The sequence below is a fragment of the Anopheles coluzzii genome, chromosome 2, assembly GCF_943734685.1.
Source record: "Anopheles coluzzii chromosome 2, AcolN3, whole genome shotgun sequence".
In the NCBI taxonomy this organism is placed as follows: Eukaryota; Metazoa; Arthropoda; class Insecta; order Diptera; family Culicidae; genus Anopheles; species Anopheles coluzzii.
Window position 1 is genome coordinate 10,477,918 of NC_064670.1, and position 18,496 is coordinate 10,496,413.

Below are 18,496 nucleotides of genomic sequence, written 5' to 3' on the forward strand. Positions count from 1 at the left end.
GAGACCGCGGTCAGGTTAAGCCGGTTTTCTTCCGGGGACTGGCTGCAGGAGCGGACCAACCGAAGAGAGCGAGAAACTTTAAGCCACTCTCACACCGCACTGCGTGTTATAGTGCGGGGGTTTCGAACGTCATCGTCGACGTCATAACGCTGTATCGGGGAGGAGGTCAAAGACGAAGACCGTGTGATCTCCGTTGCCCGTTATCTCGCGCTTCTCTCGCACGATGCGTGATTTCTCCCTCTCGAATGCCTCTCGCAGTGTGTCTATGTGGAGGTCCCTTGTGCTGCAGCGTATACACGCGCCGCGCAGCAGTGCGTTGTCCCGAGCGTGTTCGAGAGATCGTCGATTCCCTTGCCGTGGCAGTTGTGTGCCGTCTGTCGGTAGGTTCTGTTCGTGCGGTTGACGCAGGGTACGGATTTGTGAACGTCGCGTTTTCTGTGCGCGCCCGACGGTGTAAGCAACAAAAAGCGAGATAGGAAAGAAGAATAAGCGAGTACCAAAACACGATTTCAGCTAGCTCTAAACGATGCGCCAATCTCACCGGGAGCACGTGAGATTTGTTTTGTTAGAATAAACCAAGAGCAGCAACACAAGATAAGCTCAGTGGATAAGTGGAAGAGTTTCTAGCGAAAATGTGTTCTTACTTACGAAGCGGGAAGCGGTGAAGAGGAGTGAAGAAGCTGCATGCACAGCAAATCAACCATTGATCACGTTCATCTTTGCTGCTAAAAGAAGAGCCGTTGAAGTGATTTGCTCGCAGCCGTGTGTGTGTGTGTGTGTGTGCGTGCGCGTGTTTGTGTGTAGCGAAACGAAGCAACGAAGAATTAGCGCGAGTGCTGGGTCTGTGTGAAGGGAAGAGACGGCAAAGGGAAAGATCTTAAGCATCGTAAGATTTTCTTCACCTTTGCCTGCGTCTCAAGTGTGGCCGCGAGCAGCATAGAAACGCGAAATTCTCCAAGCAAAGTCGAGTGATGAGTGGAAAATTGCAGCATCCAGCGGCGGTTGTGTGTGTGTGTTTCTGTACGGTTAAGGAAGATCGTTCTGATCGTCTGCCCATGGGCCATGCAAGCTAAGCATCGGAGTGTGCAAGTGTCCGTGTGTTTGCATTGCCATCTACGTGTTTGTGTTTGTTTTTTTTTGCTGCTAATGATTTTTTGCACCATTTTGAATGCTCCGTGTGAATGATGCGATAAGAGTGACGGGCCAAGTGTTGGAAAGAAGAATTTTGGGTTTTTTTTTAAGAAAAATTCCAAACACATACACACGCACACGCATCGTGTTTCGTGAGAGCGGCCTGCCGAAGGTCGAGCCAAGCCGTAAAGGATACGTCTATCCCATGTCAGCAGTGAACCTGTAGGTACGTCTCATGTTGCTAGGTAGAAAAGCGAGCTTTGCCGTCAATTTGGCTTTTGTGGCCCCCGAGGCGTAATCGATAGCCCATCATCCTTTCTACTACCCTTCGTAAGGTTTCCCTCACATCAACTCAATTGTTTCGTAACACACACACACACACATACACCAATAGAAATGGACAAAAGGAAAGGATCTCAAGGACAATAGTGGGATGTGGCGGTGAGGCAAGAAATGATCATGGAGCGAAGGATGGAATGAAAAAAGGGATCACCAAACCCCGGTTTATGAGTCCACAACAGCCGTTTGTTGGGAGCGCTTTGTTGCTGCAATGGCCACTCAACAGGCCGATGATGTATGGTGGTTCCGTTGTTCGGCGGGTTGATTGAATTGTTGTGGTGTTTTTGTGCCCGCCACCAAGCGGAGAGTGTTCAACCTAATCGTACAAGTGGAGAGCTGATAGCGAAAGGTCACTGCGGCTGATTAACAGCGGGCAGGATCGATTACACGTTACAGCTCGTCCATGGTCGAAAAAACGCACCCTTGGAATGCAGTGGAATGCAAAACGATTGTACCAAATGAACCACCGCACAGCCATTGGCCAGCCATTTGTTTGGGGAAACACGGTCAAGGGTTAACAACATTGAAACGGTTTTGTATTTCGGAAACCATTTAAACGATTAAATCAGTTTCACAACAATGTTGTTGTGCCGACCGGGCGGAAGAACTGTTCATCCCTGTAATAGAATTATCAGCTTAGGCTACTCTATTCCAAACTATCTACGTTTCCGGGGCGTTGGTAATCCGAGAGCCCGATCGGGACCAGGCGTTATCCTTCCGGGAAGGATGTTTCATTTAAAAGTTGCTCTTTGCTATCTCTGGGTTCAGTTCCGTTTCAATCTCTTTTTCTTTCACTCTGGCTCTCTCAGACTCTCTCTCTCTCCATCTCAGCAACGATCAATGATTCATTATAATTGTTTCAACAAGCAGCACAAAGAGGCAGGCATGTTTCCATTAAACAGTGAAGATCACTCTTTAATGCAAATCACACTGTATGATAAATCAGCACACATACACACACATACACGCCAACACATCTTCCCATTTGCATGAATCATTAAAATGCTTCCTGAGAGTGGCGGATGGAGGGGAATAAAATTCGTCAAAACCCTTCAGCGTGCGGGTATAAATAATTCCTCCTCTACCCCCTCCTCTCCCCACGAAAGGTGATGCTATAATTATCACGTGAATGGAATTGAATTGCGTGTGATAAATATGGCGCAAACACACACACACACACACACACACACACACACACACAAAACAGCTGAACATACGGGACTGTTCCGATTAAAGATTTTTTACACACAACCGACAACAACACTGATTTGTTCAGCCGGTAAAGCACCGACCGTGTGCCCTCAAAACATCATTTTGCGCTCGCGCTGGTACCACCGAAAAGTGGCCTCCTTCACAGCGAACTTGGGCCTGCAAAAGGGGCCGTGGGTGGATCGTCCGAGCCGATCTTCCACCTGTGTAAACCTGCGGCTGGACTACGCGCGAAACTAGCTCCATCGCTCCAGCGTTGTATGGATGTACACCAGCATGTATGTGTGTGTGTGTGTGTGTGTGTGAAGACGTGCCAGATCTTGTGCCGATCGGACAACTTTTTCGCCTACTTTTACGAATTAATAATTGGCTGTAAACACATCCGGACGAGAAAGCCCCGCCGACACCGGCACAGCAAAACCAAAAAGGTAGACAAGATGGGGGGGGGGGGGGGGGGGGGGTGTGACTTCTCCACCATTCCGTACTGGTCTTTTCCCCTTCCGCCAGTGCCATGCTTTTCGGGTGGGTTTGCCATAAACAAATAAATAAACAACGGGCAGAGTGAAATTTGAATTCAAACATGCCCCGCACGCGCATCAACCGGACCGATGTGTGACGCATGTTTGTAGAGCACGCAGTGACTAAGAAGAAGTTCACGGTGCACGGTTTGCAGCATTTTAGTTCAAATTGTGCAACTATTGAATCCAAATGCGTCACTATTTTATTACTTAGTGAATTTGTTTCAGCAAAAAAGACTGTCTGAAGCTTCTTTTAAGCAATTTTAGAATAATTTCTACATCCAAAAAGAACATGTACTTAAATGGAATTAATTAGCAAAAGTTTTAAGCAACCTTGAGCACGGTACACCAACTGCCACTGTCGCAAAAGAATCCGTGCAAATGTTTGCCATTCTCAACCATCCACTGCCCTTTGCGCTGCTGCTATCAGAAGGGAAAGGAAATGTGTGTGTGTTTTCGCTCGCAAAATCCACAACGCGAGCACGAGTTCCAAGGAAATTGTAAACCCCGTACCGTACCTTCAGCGAGGCCGAACGGCATTGGAACGTGGACAGGGCGGACAGGGGGAAGCTGTAGCCAATGTATCCTCCCGTGCCATCCTCCCACAGTGCCGCAACTGCAAACGGATGCAACCAGATGCAACCCGAACGAATGCAGCTAGGCGAGCAGGGGGGGGGGGTTTTCTTTCGCTCGACTCGAATTATGCTTCCTCTTCTTTGGGCGGGTTGTGCTGTCTGTTTGCTTTTAAAATTTGTACTGCCCCACGAGCGCGTCATACACATGTGCCTGTGTCTGTGTGTGTATCTGTGTATCGGCTTACATTCGGTCTCGGGCCACCTCGGTCCGCCCCGTCGGTTATGTCAGCGAAACGAGATATGGATGCAACGCTTCCCATGGCCAAAACCCGGTTTGATAGGTAAAGAAGAAGAGATGGTAAGCGAGATGGCCGTGTACAGGGGGAGGAGGATGCTTTGCTCTGCCGGTGCAGCAGTGTTACAGTTTGTCGTTTTTCGTCGACGTCGTGTGCTGCTTGCATGTGGGACGGGCAAGCTTGTAACTTCTTTCCCCCCCCCCCCCCTTTAACTTACATGTTTCATTTGCATCCAATCCAATGGCTTGTACATAGTTGCAACTGCACATTGCCAGAGGGAAAACATACAAAAAGAAATAAATCGGTAATGATACTTACACACACACACACACACACACACACACACACACACACACACACACACACACACACACACAAACACAAACGGAAGAGGAAAAGTTTCAGCCACTTTCCTTCTGGACGGGCGAGCTCCTACCGAAGGCCAATGCTAATATTTATGTAATTCCAATGCACTGCAAACGGCACCGATTGGCGGGACGAGATGCTGTGATTACGAAATATCGAGGATCAGATTGGGTGTGCAAGGAGGTGGGAAGGTACAAAAGGATTCCCACTGTGTGGGTATACTAGTAAAGGAGATTAAAACCTGAGCACGGCTAAAAACTGGGCCGTGCAAGGCCGCCTTCATTTCCCTATTTGGAGGAAGTCCGAGCCCGCGCTCCAGCAACCAGTTGAGCAATTTTTATTGGTATCGAAGCGCGCCGGGAGCTTTCAAGCTCGTCTCGATTCCCCTGAAATGTGTGAGGTAATCGACAGTTTTGCATACGGACACACTGGACTGGACTGGACACGGGTATCGTTTATCACCTGCCTGGTTCCACTTTCACTTTCGAGTGAAGTGCCAAGGGAAGCAAGCACACAGTTATTATTTGGACACATTTATGCCGGTCGCAAGAGAGCGTAATCCTTCAAAATCGGATGTATTAGTGGCGTGCAATTTAAGGTCCCCTATAAGCCATTGATTTATTTTTATTTGTAAGCTGACATTAACTGCAATCAATTTGTTAACAATCAGCGTGCAATTAATCATAAGTAAGTAGGCTTATCGTTGCACAGCATCGTTCAGACTTTACACCGATCAATGGGTCCCTGTAAGTGCTAAGAAATATGTCCCAAGAAGCTTCCCCAGACCGTCCCCCAGAGTGACCTCCGGGCGAGGTGAAACCATATGGCATTCGATGTGCAATGCGTTTCCAGCGTTACGCACTAACTCACCTGTTCCGTAAATCAATCGTTACCCTGAACTTGTCCGATTCGGACAATTTGGGGACTACCAAGCACGTACCACGTGTACAGCCGGACACGTTTTTCCACTACCACCTTAGGGGGTTCATTACGCATGCACCGATTGACGCCGTGCCAACGATAATATTGTATTGCACCTTCCGCCTTCAATTCCACCTATCCGCCCCCCGAAGGCTAATTACTATCAATCGCGTCCGATCGACGTCAAACAAATGGTTCGGGTCCGTTCTTGACATTGACATCGTTACGAGCGATAACCGTCCGGGCGACATGTGGCAACGCACCGGCACCGGTGTGATGCAACGCACTTATTCTGCCCTTCACATGGACGTTTGCGTTATGCAAATGGCTTACGGAATGATTGCAATCAAAGTAGGCGGTTTCGGCGGTGGTCCGTCGTTTCAACCCCGATCCTTGAAGCGCTGTTGTCAGCAGCACATGTCATCTAAGCCGGCCTTGGGTTCGGCACGAGATGCACTCTCCATGAAAGGACAGGTGTTTGGCGGGCGATAAGGTGGAATTTACCGTAAAGGTGACTGGCATCAAACTCGCCTTAGAAGGCGGACCTTCTGCCCCAGACCTTCTGCCTAGAAACGTCAACGCCAAATGTGAAGCGCACTCGCGAAATGGTAAGATACGGTGGCTTTGGCGTGGACGACGTGTACAGGCAGCGGGCCGCGGGAATGGGTTGAGTTTTAGTGACCAGCAACTACCTTCACCTGTCCATCAATCGGTTTCATTTACGTGCCCGTCACATAAACGGAAGCCAAATGCTACAGCCCTTCCCGCGAAACGCGTAGCGTCGCAAACACGTTGCATTTTAGTGTCTAATTATGTCCGCCGACTACGGGCTACGCCGATATGGCTATTAGTCGCCAAACAATGCCGCTAGAGATTGCCTATTAACGTGCTGTGTTCATTTCTCGTTGCAGAATTCTGCCGCTATTTGTCGTCGATGTTGCTGCTAGCGAAGAGCATCAACCCGCCAACAACCGAGCCGGTGCGATGAGCCAGCTGCCGCCTTCCGATGCTTCGTTCGAGAAACAGCAGCAGCAACGACCGCAGCCTCACGTCTGAAGGATTGCTTCAACCACAACCATAAGGCCGCACACGCACATACGCCGCGGAATTCGCTGCAGTGCAGCAGCAGCATTTCCCCCTTTTGCCGATTAGGTGTATCAATTTGGCGTTCAAGCCTCCCTCCCCCCCTCTAATTGTGTGATAATCACACACACACTTATATACACCGGTCAGCCATACAGGCACGCAAGCAGGCACCAGCATGTCGCACCGAATGTCACCCAAGACGCGGGTCGTGTTCAAGTTCATCTTCGGCCTCGGCATCTGGTCGTTTCTGGTGCTGGGCTTCTTCAAGCTGAACGGCGACCCGGTGATGCCGCACCAGTTCCAGCAGTCGCCCATCAACGGCCGGCTGCTGCTGAACAAGGACAACCGATGGACCGGAAATGAGGCCACCTCGACCACCACCGACCGCTACCTGTCGCCGGCCGGGCTCGCGGGCGCAATGGCCGGCGTGGACGAGGTGCTCGTCGATAATCGTGCTGGTAAGTCGCTGCTTCTTCTACACGCCGTGTTTGTGTCTCCCTCTTTCCCTCTGTCTATCTCTCTCTTTCCCCTATCCAATCTCCGTCGCATCGTGGAATTGCATGCATGATTAGCATTCTTTAGCCACATCGGGCGAGGTAATAAAATGCGAAACCTGTCCGGCCCATTATGGCGCTGCACGGTCCGGCCGAACTGTCCACACAGTGACGAAGAGTGAGACGAATCAGAAGACGGTAGCTAGCGCTCGTCAAGAACCCCTCAACCTCTTGATGTGCTGGAGTAGTCTTCTACAGTACCGCAGAGCTTCCTGTGGCAAGTGTAGCGCTTCTTCTTCCCTCCACTCCCGGGGGATGTTGTGCCCGGATGTTTGATTCGTGATCGTCGGTATGCAAATGGTCTGGCTGGGGCTTTTTTTACTGCCTTTAAAGTTTGCATTGCCGGGGAGCTCTTAGACCAATCAGCTATTCTGAGTTTTGTTGTGTTAATAATTGAGAGTTTAAACCATCTGCAGAACAGTGTTGCCTCCTCCACTGGAGGAGTGTGGAGTACACTTGCTCGAATGGCAAACCTGGGAAAACGTTTAACTGCGAGGCTAATAACTTCTTGCATTGCGTTATGGTGCTTCAGGTTTTGCTCGGAGAACACTGCACTAGGAATTCCCAGCAAAAACCAAGTTTGATCACACACATGCTCTATCGACTGGCCTAGCTCGCGCTACTTCAAACCAGCGAATCGTAACGTCTGTCGTGTGTTAATTGATCAACTGATCACACATCTGTTTCCTTATTGATGCTATCACACGACGCTGTAAACGTTCGCAGAAGAGTTGCAAGTTCAAAGAACCTCACCGCACATTGGCACATTTATCCACTCGATCTGGTTGACGGTGGGATGGTAGTGTGGTTTCCGTTCTTAAAAGGCCTAACCATTGAATTCGCTGCAAAGTTTGTTTACCCACGGTAAACATCAACTTCCCGTGACTTCAATCCAGTGTGTTATTTCTTCAGCAGTTCTGGGAAGCGTCGCGAAAAAGAGACGGCAAAAGAAGTGTCCTATCTTACCGTTTTCCTTACCGGAGGTGTGGTTGTACAGATTTCAAGCGCTTAGCAAACAATAAATAAAAAAAGGGATTTAAATCGAATCGTTCAATCCTACAGCGTTGGTAAACTTTCGGCCACTTTTGGAACTGTATCTTGAGCCTGTGTCATAAAGAAAAGAACGTAGCCGTACTCTCACACGCGCTGTGATTGTAGCAGTTTTGTTTGCTGGTGTGAAAACAAATCCCGATCCCCTGGTGTGGGGGGATACGTGTTGCTCTCATCTCTATCTCCGCGTCTGCCTTTGAGCATCGAAATTTATTGCGTCTGTCATCTCGGAGCAATTTAACGCCTACTTCGTCTCGCGACGCGGTTGTCGCTGTGTACCCACCACACAGCAACATGGTGTAGCCGTGCTCTCTTTGCCACCTAAACCACCGATTATCGAAGATGTCACCCAGCCGTTTTGGATTTTCGGGCAAACGGACCCAGCGGAACAACATCTCGACAACAGTCGTAAACTATGCCGACAAAAACATTATTTACATACACACGCTTCTTCCAATCACCGAAAACTTATGTCTTCTAGCAAGTACCAGCAACAGGACGTTCGTTCGTGTTTGGAAATCCCCCGGAGTAAAACCTAAACTCCCCACTCCGATGAGTCCATCCGAGCAATATCTGAGCGCAATACTTAAGCTTGAAAAGTTTAACAACCGATCGATCGTAAATGTTTAATGACACTGGCGAAGCCTATTTACGGTCTACGTTGGAGAATCGATGGAAAGGAAGACCAGTTTGAGCTGAGGCACGATTGCAGTTGGAAGAATTTCTCTATATTTTCTACTAACGGTGAAATTTCTTTTTTTTATTATTATCACACAAGAACATGTTTAAAACATTTCCTGTACGTCTCATGGAGGTCTTGAGATATTGACGGCTTGACCTATTTCTGCAATGGGGACAAAATCCCTCTCCTGATTTTTGTTTGGTCAGGTGTACCTTGTTTTCCATAAATACAAGATTTATAAGCTTTTTTTAATATATCCCTTGCATGGGAAGTAAGGCAATGAATACTCGCAGGAAATTAGCATACAAAATTTGCATAAACAAAAACAAAACATAAAGAACATAAATACTACCTTACATGGAACGCTTTTGGTTAAAAATGACGCGAAACCAACGGGTGAACACGATGGCTTGACCTCAACCACTGCAGCGAAGAACCTACCTTTTGATCTTTGCTCGTAAGATGTCTCTCGTACACCTGTGGCAGAGTAGTTTCTGAAGCGAAAGACCACACAAAACATCAGGAAACTAATCGGCAACTCGGGGATTGGGGAACTCAAAATACGAAGATAAACTACCGAACCGATCTCTCCCACGTCGGCCGACCACATACCAAACTGTGACATTCGGCACGTCGATGCCAAAGCATTCGACTCCACTACCAGTGGAATGCGTTCCTAACTCCCCCCCCCCCCCCCCGCTTCGACCCCCTGGAGCCCTGGAACCTTTGAATAGAGGCCATCATCTTTTGAGGCCGAAGCGATCAGGCTGGAGGATAGTGATCGTGTACCCATGGTCCATCAAACGATACGATTCGTTCCCGATTTTCGCCTATTTTTGTCCACCCGGGTCCAACACCGGCATCGTCATCGTCATCGGTGAGCTGGCCGCCGTGTGAGTGCTTTCGTCGTGTGCGTTTCGTCTATTGATTTATTGCCCGGTTTGCCTCTGTCGGAGGCAAAGGCAACGGGCGATCGCACGCTGGCCCCGGGCGGCCCGCGGCCACGAGAAGAAGCCAGGCTCGGAATGGGTTTGGGATTTAGATCAAGTAACTGTACATTGACTGCCGTGGACGTAGTGCGGACCGAGGACCGCGAGTCTCCACCCCCTTGCTATCGATTCTGATGGCATTCTGAAGGCGTTCGGCCCCCTGGATGCCCTTGGGCATGGGAATGTTCGGCGCCTAGCTGCTATTAGGCGAGGCAGAGTCCCGGGTCTTCGATTTCGTTTTCGATTCCCGATTCTCTTACGTTGAGACGAACGTGCTTCTGCTGCTGACCTGTGTAAAGAGGACGGCAAAGTGTGTTGCATTCGGACGGAATTGAGGCTAGAGATCGCGGTCGGGGTCGTCGTGCCTTTGTGGATACTTGAACACCTACAACACGTAGCTGAAATTCAACACGTTCCACATTCATTCAAATCACAGACACACACTCACACGCACACAACTCTTGCAGATATTCATACGCAGAAGCCATACCTTGACCGACGCAGTTTTTTGAAGAAGGAACAGAGCGATCTGCATCTAGATCTCGTTTGCCAATTCCAAGCGTCTTTGGTAAATAAAAAGTCCCGTTCTTCGATTTGCTCTTTATAATCTGTTCCATGTCGGTCAGCGTTCAGCGACGGTGAAGCGAATGGCTAATTAGCCGGCGACGGTTGTTTTGCGTTGGTTCAAACGTGTTGGTCGGTCGGGGATGGGCTAGCGGCAGCAGAAGTAGAACGGTTGACCGTATCGGATGCGCCATATGATCTTCGAAAGGGACAACACACACACACACACACACACATACACCAGAACGGCTAACGGTACAATGAAAAATGATAATTCCAGTGTCCGAAAAGCATCGGTATCCGGTCGTGTGCTTTTGCAAGGTTTGTTGCTTTCGCGCAAAGTGCACGGCGTTCCGCGGCGTATCATTTACACGCAGTTCAGAATTGGATGCTGCCCAGGTGACTCGGCACATTCGAGCGAACTACGTTTTCGTACGTTCTGATGCGACTTGACAAGCTCAATTAGGTCCTTAGCAATCAACTTTTTAGCGTCGTCGTATGCTTCTCATGTGCTTTGCTTGCTGGAACGCCGTATCAAGCACGCAGTGTTGACAAGGGTGTTATTAAAAGGGAATGTTTATTTAAAATTAAATGTACATTGTGACATTTATTTAATTTAGCTAACTGTTCATTTTGGTAGAAATGAAAGGAAATACTTGATAAGCGTATATTATGCGCATTTCTTATTTTGTTGGAAGAGAAACCCAGAACCATTCTCTTGTTGAACAGGTGAAAGCATTCTCTTTTTTGAAAGTAACTTTTTTTGTATGGAATGTGGAAATTTTTAACGCAGCTCATGTTTCAAGAAGCTGTTACGAACACGAACGTTTAATACTCGAAATAAGCAATTCTTTTCCATGCCGATCACTGATAACACCAGTAAGAATATACCAAATTGCACTCAAATTCTTTACATGCGTTTCATGACCTCTCCCTAAATTTAAACCTAAACTTCCAACCGAGACGGAAAATAGTTCACAAGTACGCCGCTTCCCCGTGCCATCCTACGGCGTACTGACCGGCTTATCGCGTAATACGTAGATGGGCACGTTTGGTCATGGTCACGGCGTTTGAGTTTGCTTTCCGTGCGTGCGGCCTAGACGGAGGCGTTTATTTGCCAAGCTTTATTTACTTGCATCAGCACGAACTATGTATGTACACACTTGAACATTTGAGTTGTAAAGTACAATTAAAGTAAGGATTATGTGCATTGTTTGTTTGTAAAGGAAGGAAGTTGATGGTGCAACTAAATATATTTTCAATCCCCAAACATTCACGAGTAGCTCAATGCCGTTTCTTGGCAATCACATCACATTGCTCAAATTCCTCACATTCTCCTTTCAACTTGACGTCACGCATCGCGGGCTACGGACAGTGTCGCGTACGTGACGGCACTCCAATCTTTACAATGTTGCATATGTTGCGCTTAATCCATGTTCTTGCGTATGTCGCCTTTCCGCGCAAAAGGCAATTAATATTCATATCGTTTGATGGTAAAATTAATTTGCTTTTCTTGACTTCTCCATCTCTCTCTCTCTCTCTCTCCCATTCTCCTACCGTTACAACAGTGATCGATGATGAGCAGCTGGTGCGGGACGTGGAATCACGGCTACCCTCCCTGCCGATTGCGTACTGGAGCAAGCACAAGAACGTGGTGCAGAAGAAGGCATCCTGTGCCCGCTACCCGTCCATCTTCGAGCTCGAGTTCAACAACATCTACTGGCAGACGCTGCGCAGCTCGAACGGCACGTTCCAGCTGTTCGGTGCGTACTACGACATCCGGAAGCGGTCGCGCATCGGGCCGGCGGTCCGCATCCTCGGCATGATCGACCGGATCGAGCCGCGGGTCAAAACGTTCTGCCAGCTGTGGTTCGACGGCCAGAAGGAACCGTTCATCGTGAAAACGTTCGAGTACAAGTACATCTGGTTCAACAAGTGGGGCAACTACAAGCAGGGCATCTACCAGCCGTACCTGATCGCCTGCCAGATCCCGAAACCGTTCCGCGGGCTGGTGCCGGCGTCGGTTTCGCTGGTGGAGAAGCAGTGCGACACGGCGACCAACAATCTGCGCGTGCTGTACAATCGGCCGCTGGACGACGAGAAGCGCGGCTTTGCCGTGTGCGTCAAAGGGCTGGACTTCCTGTACGACGATCTGTCCGTGCGGTTGGTCGAGTGGATCGAGCTGCTCGGCATGCTCGGTGCGGACAAGGTGTTCTTCTACGAGCTGCAGGTGCATCCCAACATTTCCAAGGTGCTGCGGTACTACGAGGAGCAGGACCGGGTGCACGTCACGCCGCTGACGCTGCCGGGCGGGCAGCCGAACGTGCCCGGCTTCCAGCATCTGTTTCTGTCGAAGAAAACGACCCACAAGCGGCAGAACGAGCTGATCCCGTACAACGACTGTCTGTACAAGAACATGTACAAGTACAACTTTATCGCGCTGCTCGACATTGACGAGGTGATCATGCCCCGCCGGCCGGAGGATCGCACCTGGCACGACCTGATGGAGCGGGTCGTCGCGAAGGGCATGAAGCTGAAGAACGACACCTACCCGAGCTACAACGTGCGGAACGTGTACTTCTTCGACCGGGGCGACCAGCACGAGCACGACTGGGCGAAGGATACGCCGCGCTACATGCACATGCTGCAGCACGTGACGCGCGCCAAGAACTACACCAAGCCGAACCAGTACGTCAAGTGTTTCCACAATCCGGAGCGCGTGCTGACGCTGCACAATCACTTCCCGATCGCCTGTCTCGGCGGCACCTGCCACTCCTACCCGGTGTCGACGGATGACGCCCAGCTGCAGCACTACCGGGCCGACTGTGTGCGCACGCTCAAGAAGAGCTGCGAGGAGTTCAAGGAGAACCAGGTCCGGGATACCACGATCTGGAAGTACAAGGACGAGCTGATACAGCGCACGCGCCGCACGCTCGATGTGCTCGGGTTCTTCAAGCCGTCCACGGCGGGGGGCGGTGGCGGGGGTGGGTCGCTGTTGCGCGGTGGCAAGGACTCGCTCTACAAGCGGTGACTGTTGGCACGGGTCCGCAGTCTGTTCAGTCTCTAGTAGCAGCGCGAACTGTGAGCGGTTTTGTGGCGCATACACACCACTGTTACTACTACTTTCCTAGTGTCACTACTATTACAATTACTACTACTACTACTTCGACTACTACCAGTACGAACGTAAGGCTTTTAGGTTAGGTAGGAACGAGATCGAGTTGGTGCGGAGAAGCAGGCGCAAATGTATAAAGTGAATACTCCATTCGAGGGAACGGTGGGTTCGTAGTGAGAGAGATAGTAACTATTGTAAGTGCTCTAGAAGAATCGTCGGGGCGTGTTCTGACAGTTCGAACCTGTTCAGAAACTAAACAGTAGCCAGAGACTGTTCGAAACGGGTTGAACCTATGAGGCCTTCCCGCTAAACCTGCCTGGCTCGGACTGTATGAGTGTATGTTTGTTGTGTGCGTTCGCGCGTGTGTGTGTGTATAACCTGTGTGATCACGTAGCTAAGTAGGTTTGTGATAGTCACACTGTCATCGTCTGTTCGATCGTCCGGGGGAATGAACGAGCTTGTATGGATGAGTATTGCGTGGTTGCGAACTGTACAAAGTAATATCAGTGTGGATGAGTGTAGCACAGTACCAGAGGACTACGAGTTAGCAAACGGACTGGAGTCTCATTTCAGGTTCCTCACCACTAGAGGAAGAAGCTCTCCTAGTTCATTTCGATGCGGCTCCCTTAAAAAATCAAACTTTCCCCGATTATTCACAGTAGGCTGGTGCTGGTTGTGACGAAGGAGATTTCCTTCTTCCCCGTACTATGGCACCGTCGAAGCCTGCTTTGCTCTACCCAGTAGCTTCGTTAAACGCGCCTATTGCCGGAGATACGATTTGGGCAGGCAGTAAACCCCATCCACAGCATCACCCAGTTCACTGAATCGATTCACTCACCCGCACTAGAGCGCGGTGCACGTTAAAGCATACACACACAGGAGCGCACTTTCGCTCGCGCTTCGTTAACTCCTTTTGCCTCGTTGTTCTATTTATAAAGCGATACATAAATAAATATACACATACGAAGTAAGTAAGTAAGTAAGAACAAGGTACAGGGACGCAGGGGAACGTGGTTCAGCGATCACCCGAAACGGGATGAAAGGCAAAGTTGGAGATACCGGCTGCTGTCTACTACACCACGCCGGCTAGAGTAATACACGGTGTGTACGGTGTCGGTGCTGTTTTCCGGGTTTATTGGGGTGTGAATAAGCGCTACCGAACCGTTGAGATTGTTGTATAAATAAAAAACTGCATACTAGGTAATACGGTAAAAATGGGGTGAAAAAAAACCGCCCAATAGTGGATTCGAGGCGCAAAATGTGACAATGTTACGCACGCACATATTAGCTAGGAATTTTGTTAATTAGGTACTACTATTGATGCTATTGAAAAACAAAGCAGCACACTAATGGCTCTGATCGAATACCTTTGTACATATGAAAGACTGAATTCGAGAGGTTAATCGGCACGCGGAGAAATGGGTGCGAAATCAAGGAACGGGCAAATATCCCCCTGGTTGTATGCAATCCGCAGCACATTAGGCTCCCAATACGGGGCAGTTCATTTTGATTTAGCGTGCTGTTAAATAATTGTTAAACCAGGAAAGTGGCAATGATTTCCGATAAAACAGCAAGAAAAGGAGAAGGCACACGAAAAAGAAAAAAGACAGATACGTATTTAAAAAAAACGAATCACGTTCAAGGCACGACGCTGATGGACGCTGTAGATGGAGTTTGTTATTTATTATGTGTATGTGGGAATGTACATTCTTCCAACTTAGCTGTTTATTTCTTTCATTTAAGTACGTGTAGCTGTCTCATTTACTACCGTCGTGGTGGTGGTGTCGTTTGCATGTGTAATAGAAGATCAAGGATTAAGCCGTTAGTCGCCCACACACCGATCCCGATCTGACATCACTAAATGGGCACTAAATGCGGCGTAACGTGAATCTCGTCGCTTCCGTTACCAGCCAGTCAGTCAGTCTGTCCTTACCAGTCCTTTCCTTTGTTTTCTTTTACGATTTCCCCCACAATGAGCTGTGCATAGTTGGAAAGAGGGAAGGGGGAAATGCAGCTAAGGAATAAAGCGAACTTTAAAAAGATTTCCTACCTAGAGAAGATTGTTAAGCATTGTTTGCGGAGTGGTACCGCCCGGGCGCACACCAGTAGACCTCCCGATTGGCGCCAGTAATGGGTGAGCTTATTGTTAGTGGAAGGTGTTACTAAACACACGGTTGAAGGGCGCATCGAATGCGACATATATAGTGTGACAACGCGTTGGGAAGAGAAGAGACAGAGACAGAGCAGCAGAAACTGCCCTACGGTTCGGACTGGAGTTCGTTGCGGGTCTAAAAGTTCCTCGCACGGAAGTCTCCGGGACAGGAGTATGATGGTAGCGGGGTATACCCGGGGTGTGAGGTACGTTTGTGAAGCATATCCTTAGGCGCGAAAGCAGTCATTTACTTGTAAAAGCTAACGTAAACAGTAATCTAGGCAATTGGGACCGAATCATCACCGGAGTTGAGTGGCCGGCAAATCCACCAAGTGTATTGTGAGTGATCTGAATCAATAGAAGAAGAAGAAGAAGAAGACGCGGGGGGAACAGATGGGCCGGGCATAGAACGGAATAAATTATGAAACGAAGAAATGTGTCGAAAACTTAACCCGTTTGTTTATGTGTTTTTGTGTTGCATTATTATGTGACAGATATCACCTCTTTTCCGAAAAGAAATCAAACAAACTAACAAACTTTGCCCTTGAACTTGTTTTAGTATTAACAACACCTGTTCGTTCCACTCGTTTCCGCTAGAGAGCGCTAGCGTATAGAGTAGACTAAATCGAACAAAAATCGAATCTGTTCGACGCGTATTTTACTTGTAATTCTAACAGTGAAGATAAGTTTCAATCCTGGACCTTCCTTACCATAACATGTTTATGTATGTTTAGCGAATTAAAAAAAAAAACAATCAAAACACATGAACATTTCATGCTCGATCACATCCGAAGTTCCACTTCGAGCTTTACTTCACAGTTTGGTGTACACAACAGTTTAACTTTTTTTTTGTATAAAATTAACTTTTCTTTCTATTCAACTATGCTCATTTTGTTGTAGTTCATTTCATCTGTAAAACGTACAGCACGTACAAAGTGTTGCGGGAGTGCAATTCTATCCGCAACCTTCGTATGGCGCCATCTATCGTTAAAATGTAAGCTCCTTGGAAGCGTTTGAGAAAATATGGAAATAGCATTCGACCCGAATGATCGACGTAACGACGTGTTTCGGTAGGCAAATAAGCTTCTCCTTGTTGGGTTGTTTTTCACCGCTCCTCCTCTTCCTCCCTCCCGCTCAGTTTCAACCATCGACCAACCAAAGCGGCTAGTTTCTTTTATCACAGTCATTTCTAGGCTTCACTTCGCTCCCCCCCCCCCCCCCCCGCGGCTCAAAAGTCAAACGTTTCCGTGCTCGAGTTCGAGCAACGTTCCATCAGCATCAGCACCGCGGTGGCCGATCGATGCTTCCGGTGGCCACAGCCGCCGGATCCTCCCTGTCCCTGCTGCGGGCGCTCGTAGCCAGCGGGCGGTCCGGCACACACAAACCGGTTCTGGTGTTGCGGTCCATGCTGCCCATCAAACACAACCAGTGCGGCCATCTCCATCGGTATGTCGCGTTCCGCCCGATCCTGCTCGATGTTGGTGATGATCGTCGAGGGGGAGGAGGGCAACGAGGAAGGCACACGCAGCATACCGGTCCCGCAGCCCGCCGCTGACCCCGGATGGCCCTGCTTCGATGGGTGGTGCACACTGTTGGGCAGGAAGCAGTGCCGATGGTTCCGGTGGTCGGAGGTATCGGACGCGTCGGAGGGCCGGTGCCGAACGCTGCGGATACTGCGCCGGTCTGGTGCACCCCCGATCGACAACTGCTATTTAAACTCGTACACCTTCGTGTTGGATGACATGCGTTCCTATTTGGTGGTGTGTGTGAGTGTGTGTTTGTGTGTGAAACAATTAGGGACAAAACAAATCACTTTAATCTTAATGGGTTCTTTTTTGTTATAGCAAAACTGTAAGGAACGCTACTTACCCTTCGGTTCATCATACGTTTGCTTCCGTTGTGCGAAAACTGTGCCATCGAGTTCCTAGAAGGAGCAAACCGGACCGAGTTCAACGGGGAGTGTGCCAAAAGGAAAGGACAAACATATTAAATGTATTAATCGAAGCGGGTATCGTGTAGCTAGGGGCTGGACGGAATTCTACGAAATTTGAGGAACAATTTAACCTACTTTGGCAGCGTTTTCAACTCAGTTGACATTGTACGGTAAGTAAAGGCTGAAAGCAAGTGCTCAAAACGGCAACCTTAGCAAGCGAGCTGCATACTTTCAGGCGCTTTAGTTCAGTGTGGCTGTAAAGTATGCAATCCGCACGTCATATAAAGCCGGTTTGTAACTTTTTATGCAATGCTAACCAGCTTTCAGTCCTTTCGTGCTTGAGTGCGTTTGGATGGAATAAATTTCTCCGAAAATATAGCACCCGTGTTATTGTGGGAATAAATTCAAGCTGGCCTCGGTGTAGCAGCTTGAAGAGTTTCACAGAAATATATCCCTTGAACAAGATAAATCGAAAATACAATTTCAAGAACAGGCTGGTCTCCAGTCAACCATTGTGGGAAGGACTCTCCTTCTAATGAAATACAATATGTTGCTCTATCTTGTTCCCAGAGGTAAGAACTCTTCACTGCCGAGAGTCGATCTCACCGGATATATGCCATTACGCTGCTCTGATCCATTATTACTTCCGCAGGTAGGAAATTGAAAGCGAAACACTGGTTGGTGGACATAAAAAAGGATTAAATACATCCGAACGCCGTACCCAATCTTTCCCGGCTGCTCTTGGGATAATGAACCGTCCGTAAAAAAACGAACTCATTGTTCACCTGCTGGATGCAGCTGAGCGGTAAAAGGCGAAAACGGAACAACCCCTGGTATCCTTTACACCTGCAACGAAGGTAAGGATTTTTTTTGCCGCTATCAAACGTTAATTATCCTTCGCCTTGAAGAAAAGGTGCTGCTTTCGCGCGCTTCCCATCCCGGGCCCGTGTACGAGTTCTGATCTTCATCCGGACCCTTGCAAATTGAGGCTCACTAAATCATTTTATTCGCGTTTC

At 48.8% G+C, this 18,496-nt stretch overlaps 2 protein-coding genes across 4 annotated transcripts in view; one reads left to right on the plus strand and one right to left on the minus strand.

The window, feature by feature from the left end:
- The window catches only part of LOC120947677 (uncharacterized), a 108,887-nt gene extending 92,889 nt beyond the window's left edge, over positions 1 to 15,998 (plus strand). For 2 of the 3 annotated variants that reach the window (XM_049605890.1, XM_049605891.1), the window contains exons 4-5: positions 6,267 to 6,899; positions 11,849 to 15,998. In XM_049605890.1, the coding sequence (XP_049461847.1) occupies positions 6,617 to 6,899; positions 11,849 to 13,311 (1,746 nt within the window). In that variant the 5' untranslated portion in view covers positions 6,267 to 6,616 and the 3' untranslated portion in view covers positions 13,312 to 15,998. Of the gene's footprint in view, positions 1 to 145; positions 1,358 to 6,266; positions 6,900 to 11,848 lie in introns of those variants that run through there. The other variant, XM_040363215.2, reaches the window with a different exon arrangement.
- Positions 15,999 to 16,753: 755 nt separating this feature from the next.
- LOC120947676 (relaxin receptor 2-like) overlaps positions 16,754 to 18,496 on the minus strand; it is a 29,951-nt gene continuing 28,208 nt past the window's right edge. Inside the window, exons 21-22 of the mRNA XM_040363214.2 lie at positions 17,417 to 17,471; positions 16,754 to 17,297 (exon numbers count right to left, since the gene is read on the minus strand). Coding sequence (XP_040219148.2) covers positions 17,256 to 17,297; positions 17,417 to 17,471 — 97 coding nt within the window. The 3' untranslated portion in view covers positions 16,754 to 17,255. The remainder of the gene's footprint in view (positions 17,298 to 17,416; positions 17,472 to 18,496) is intronic.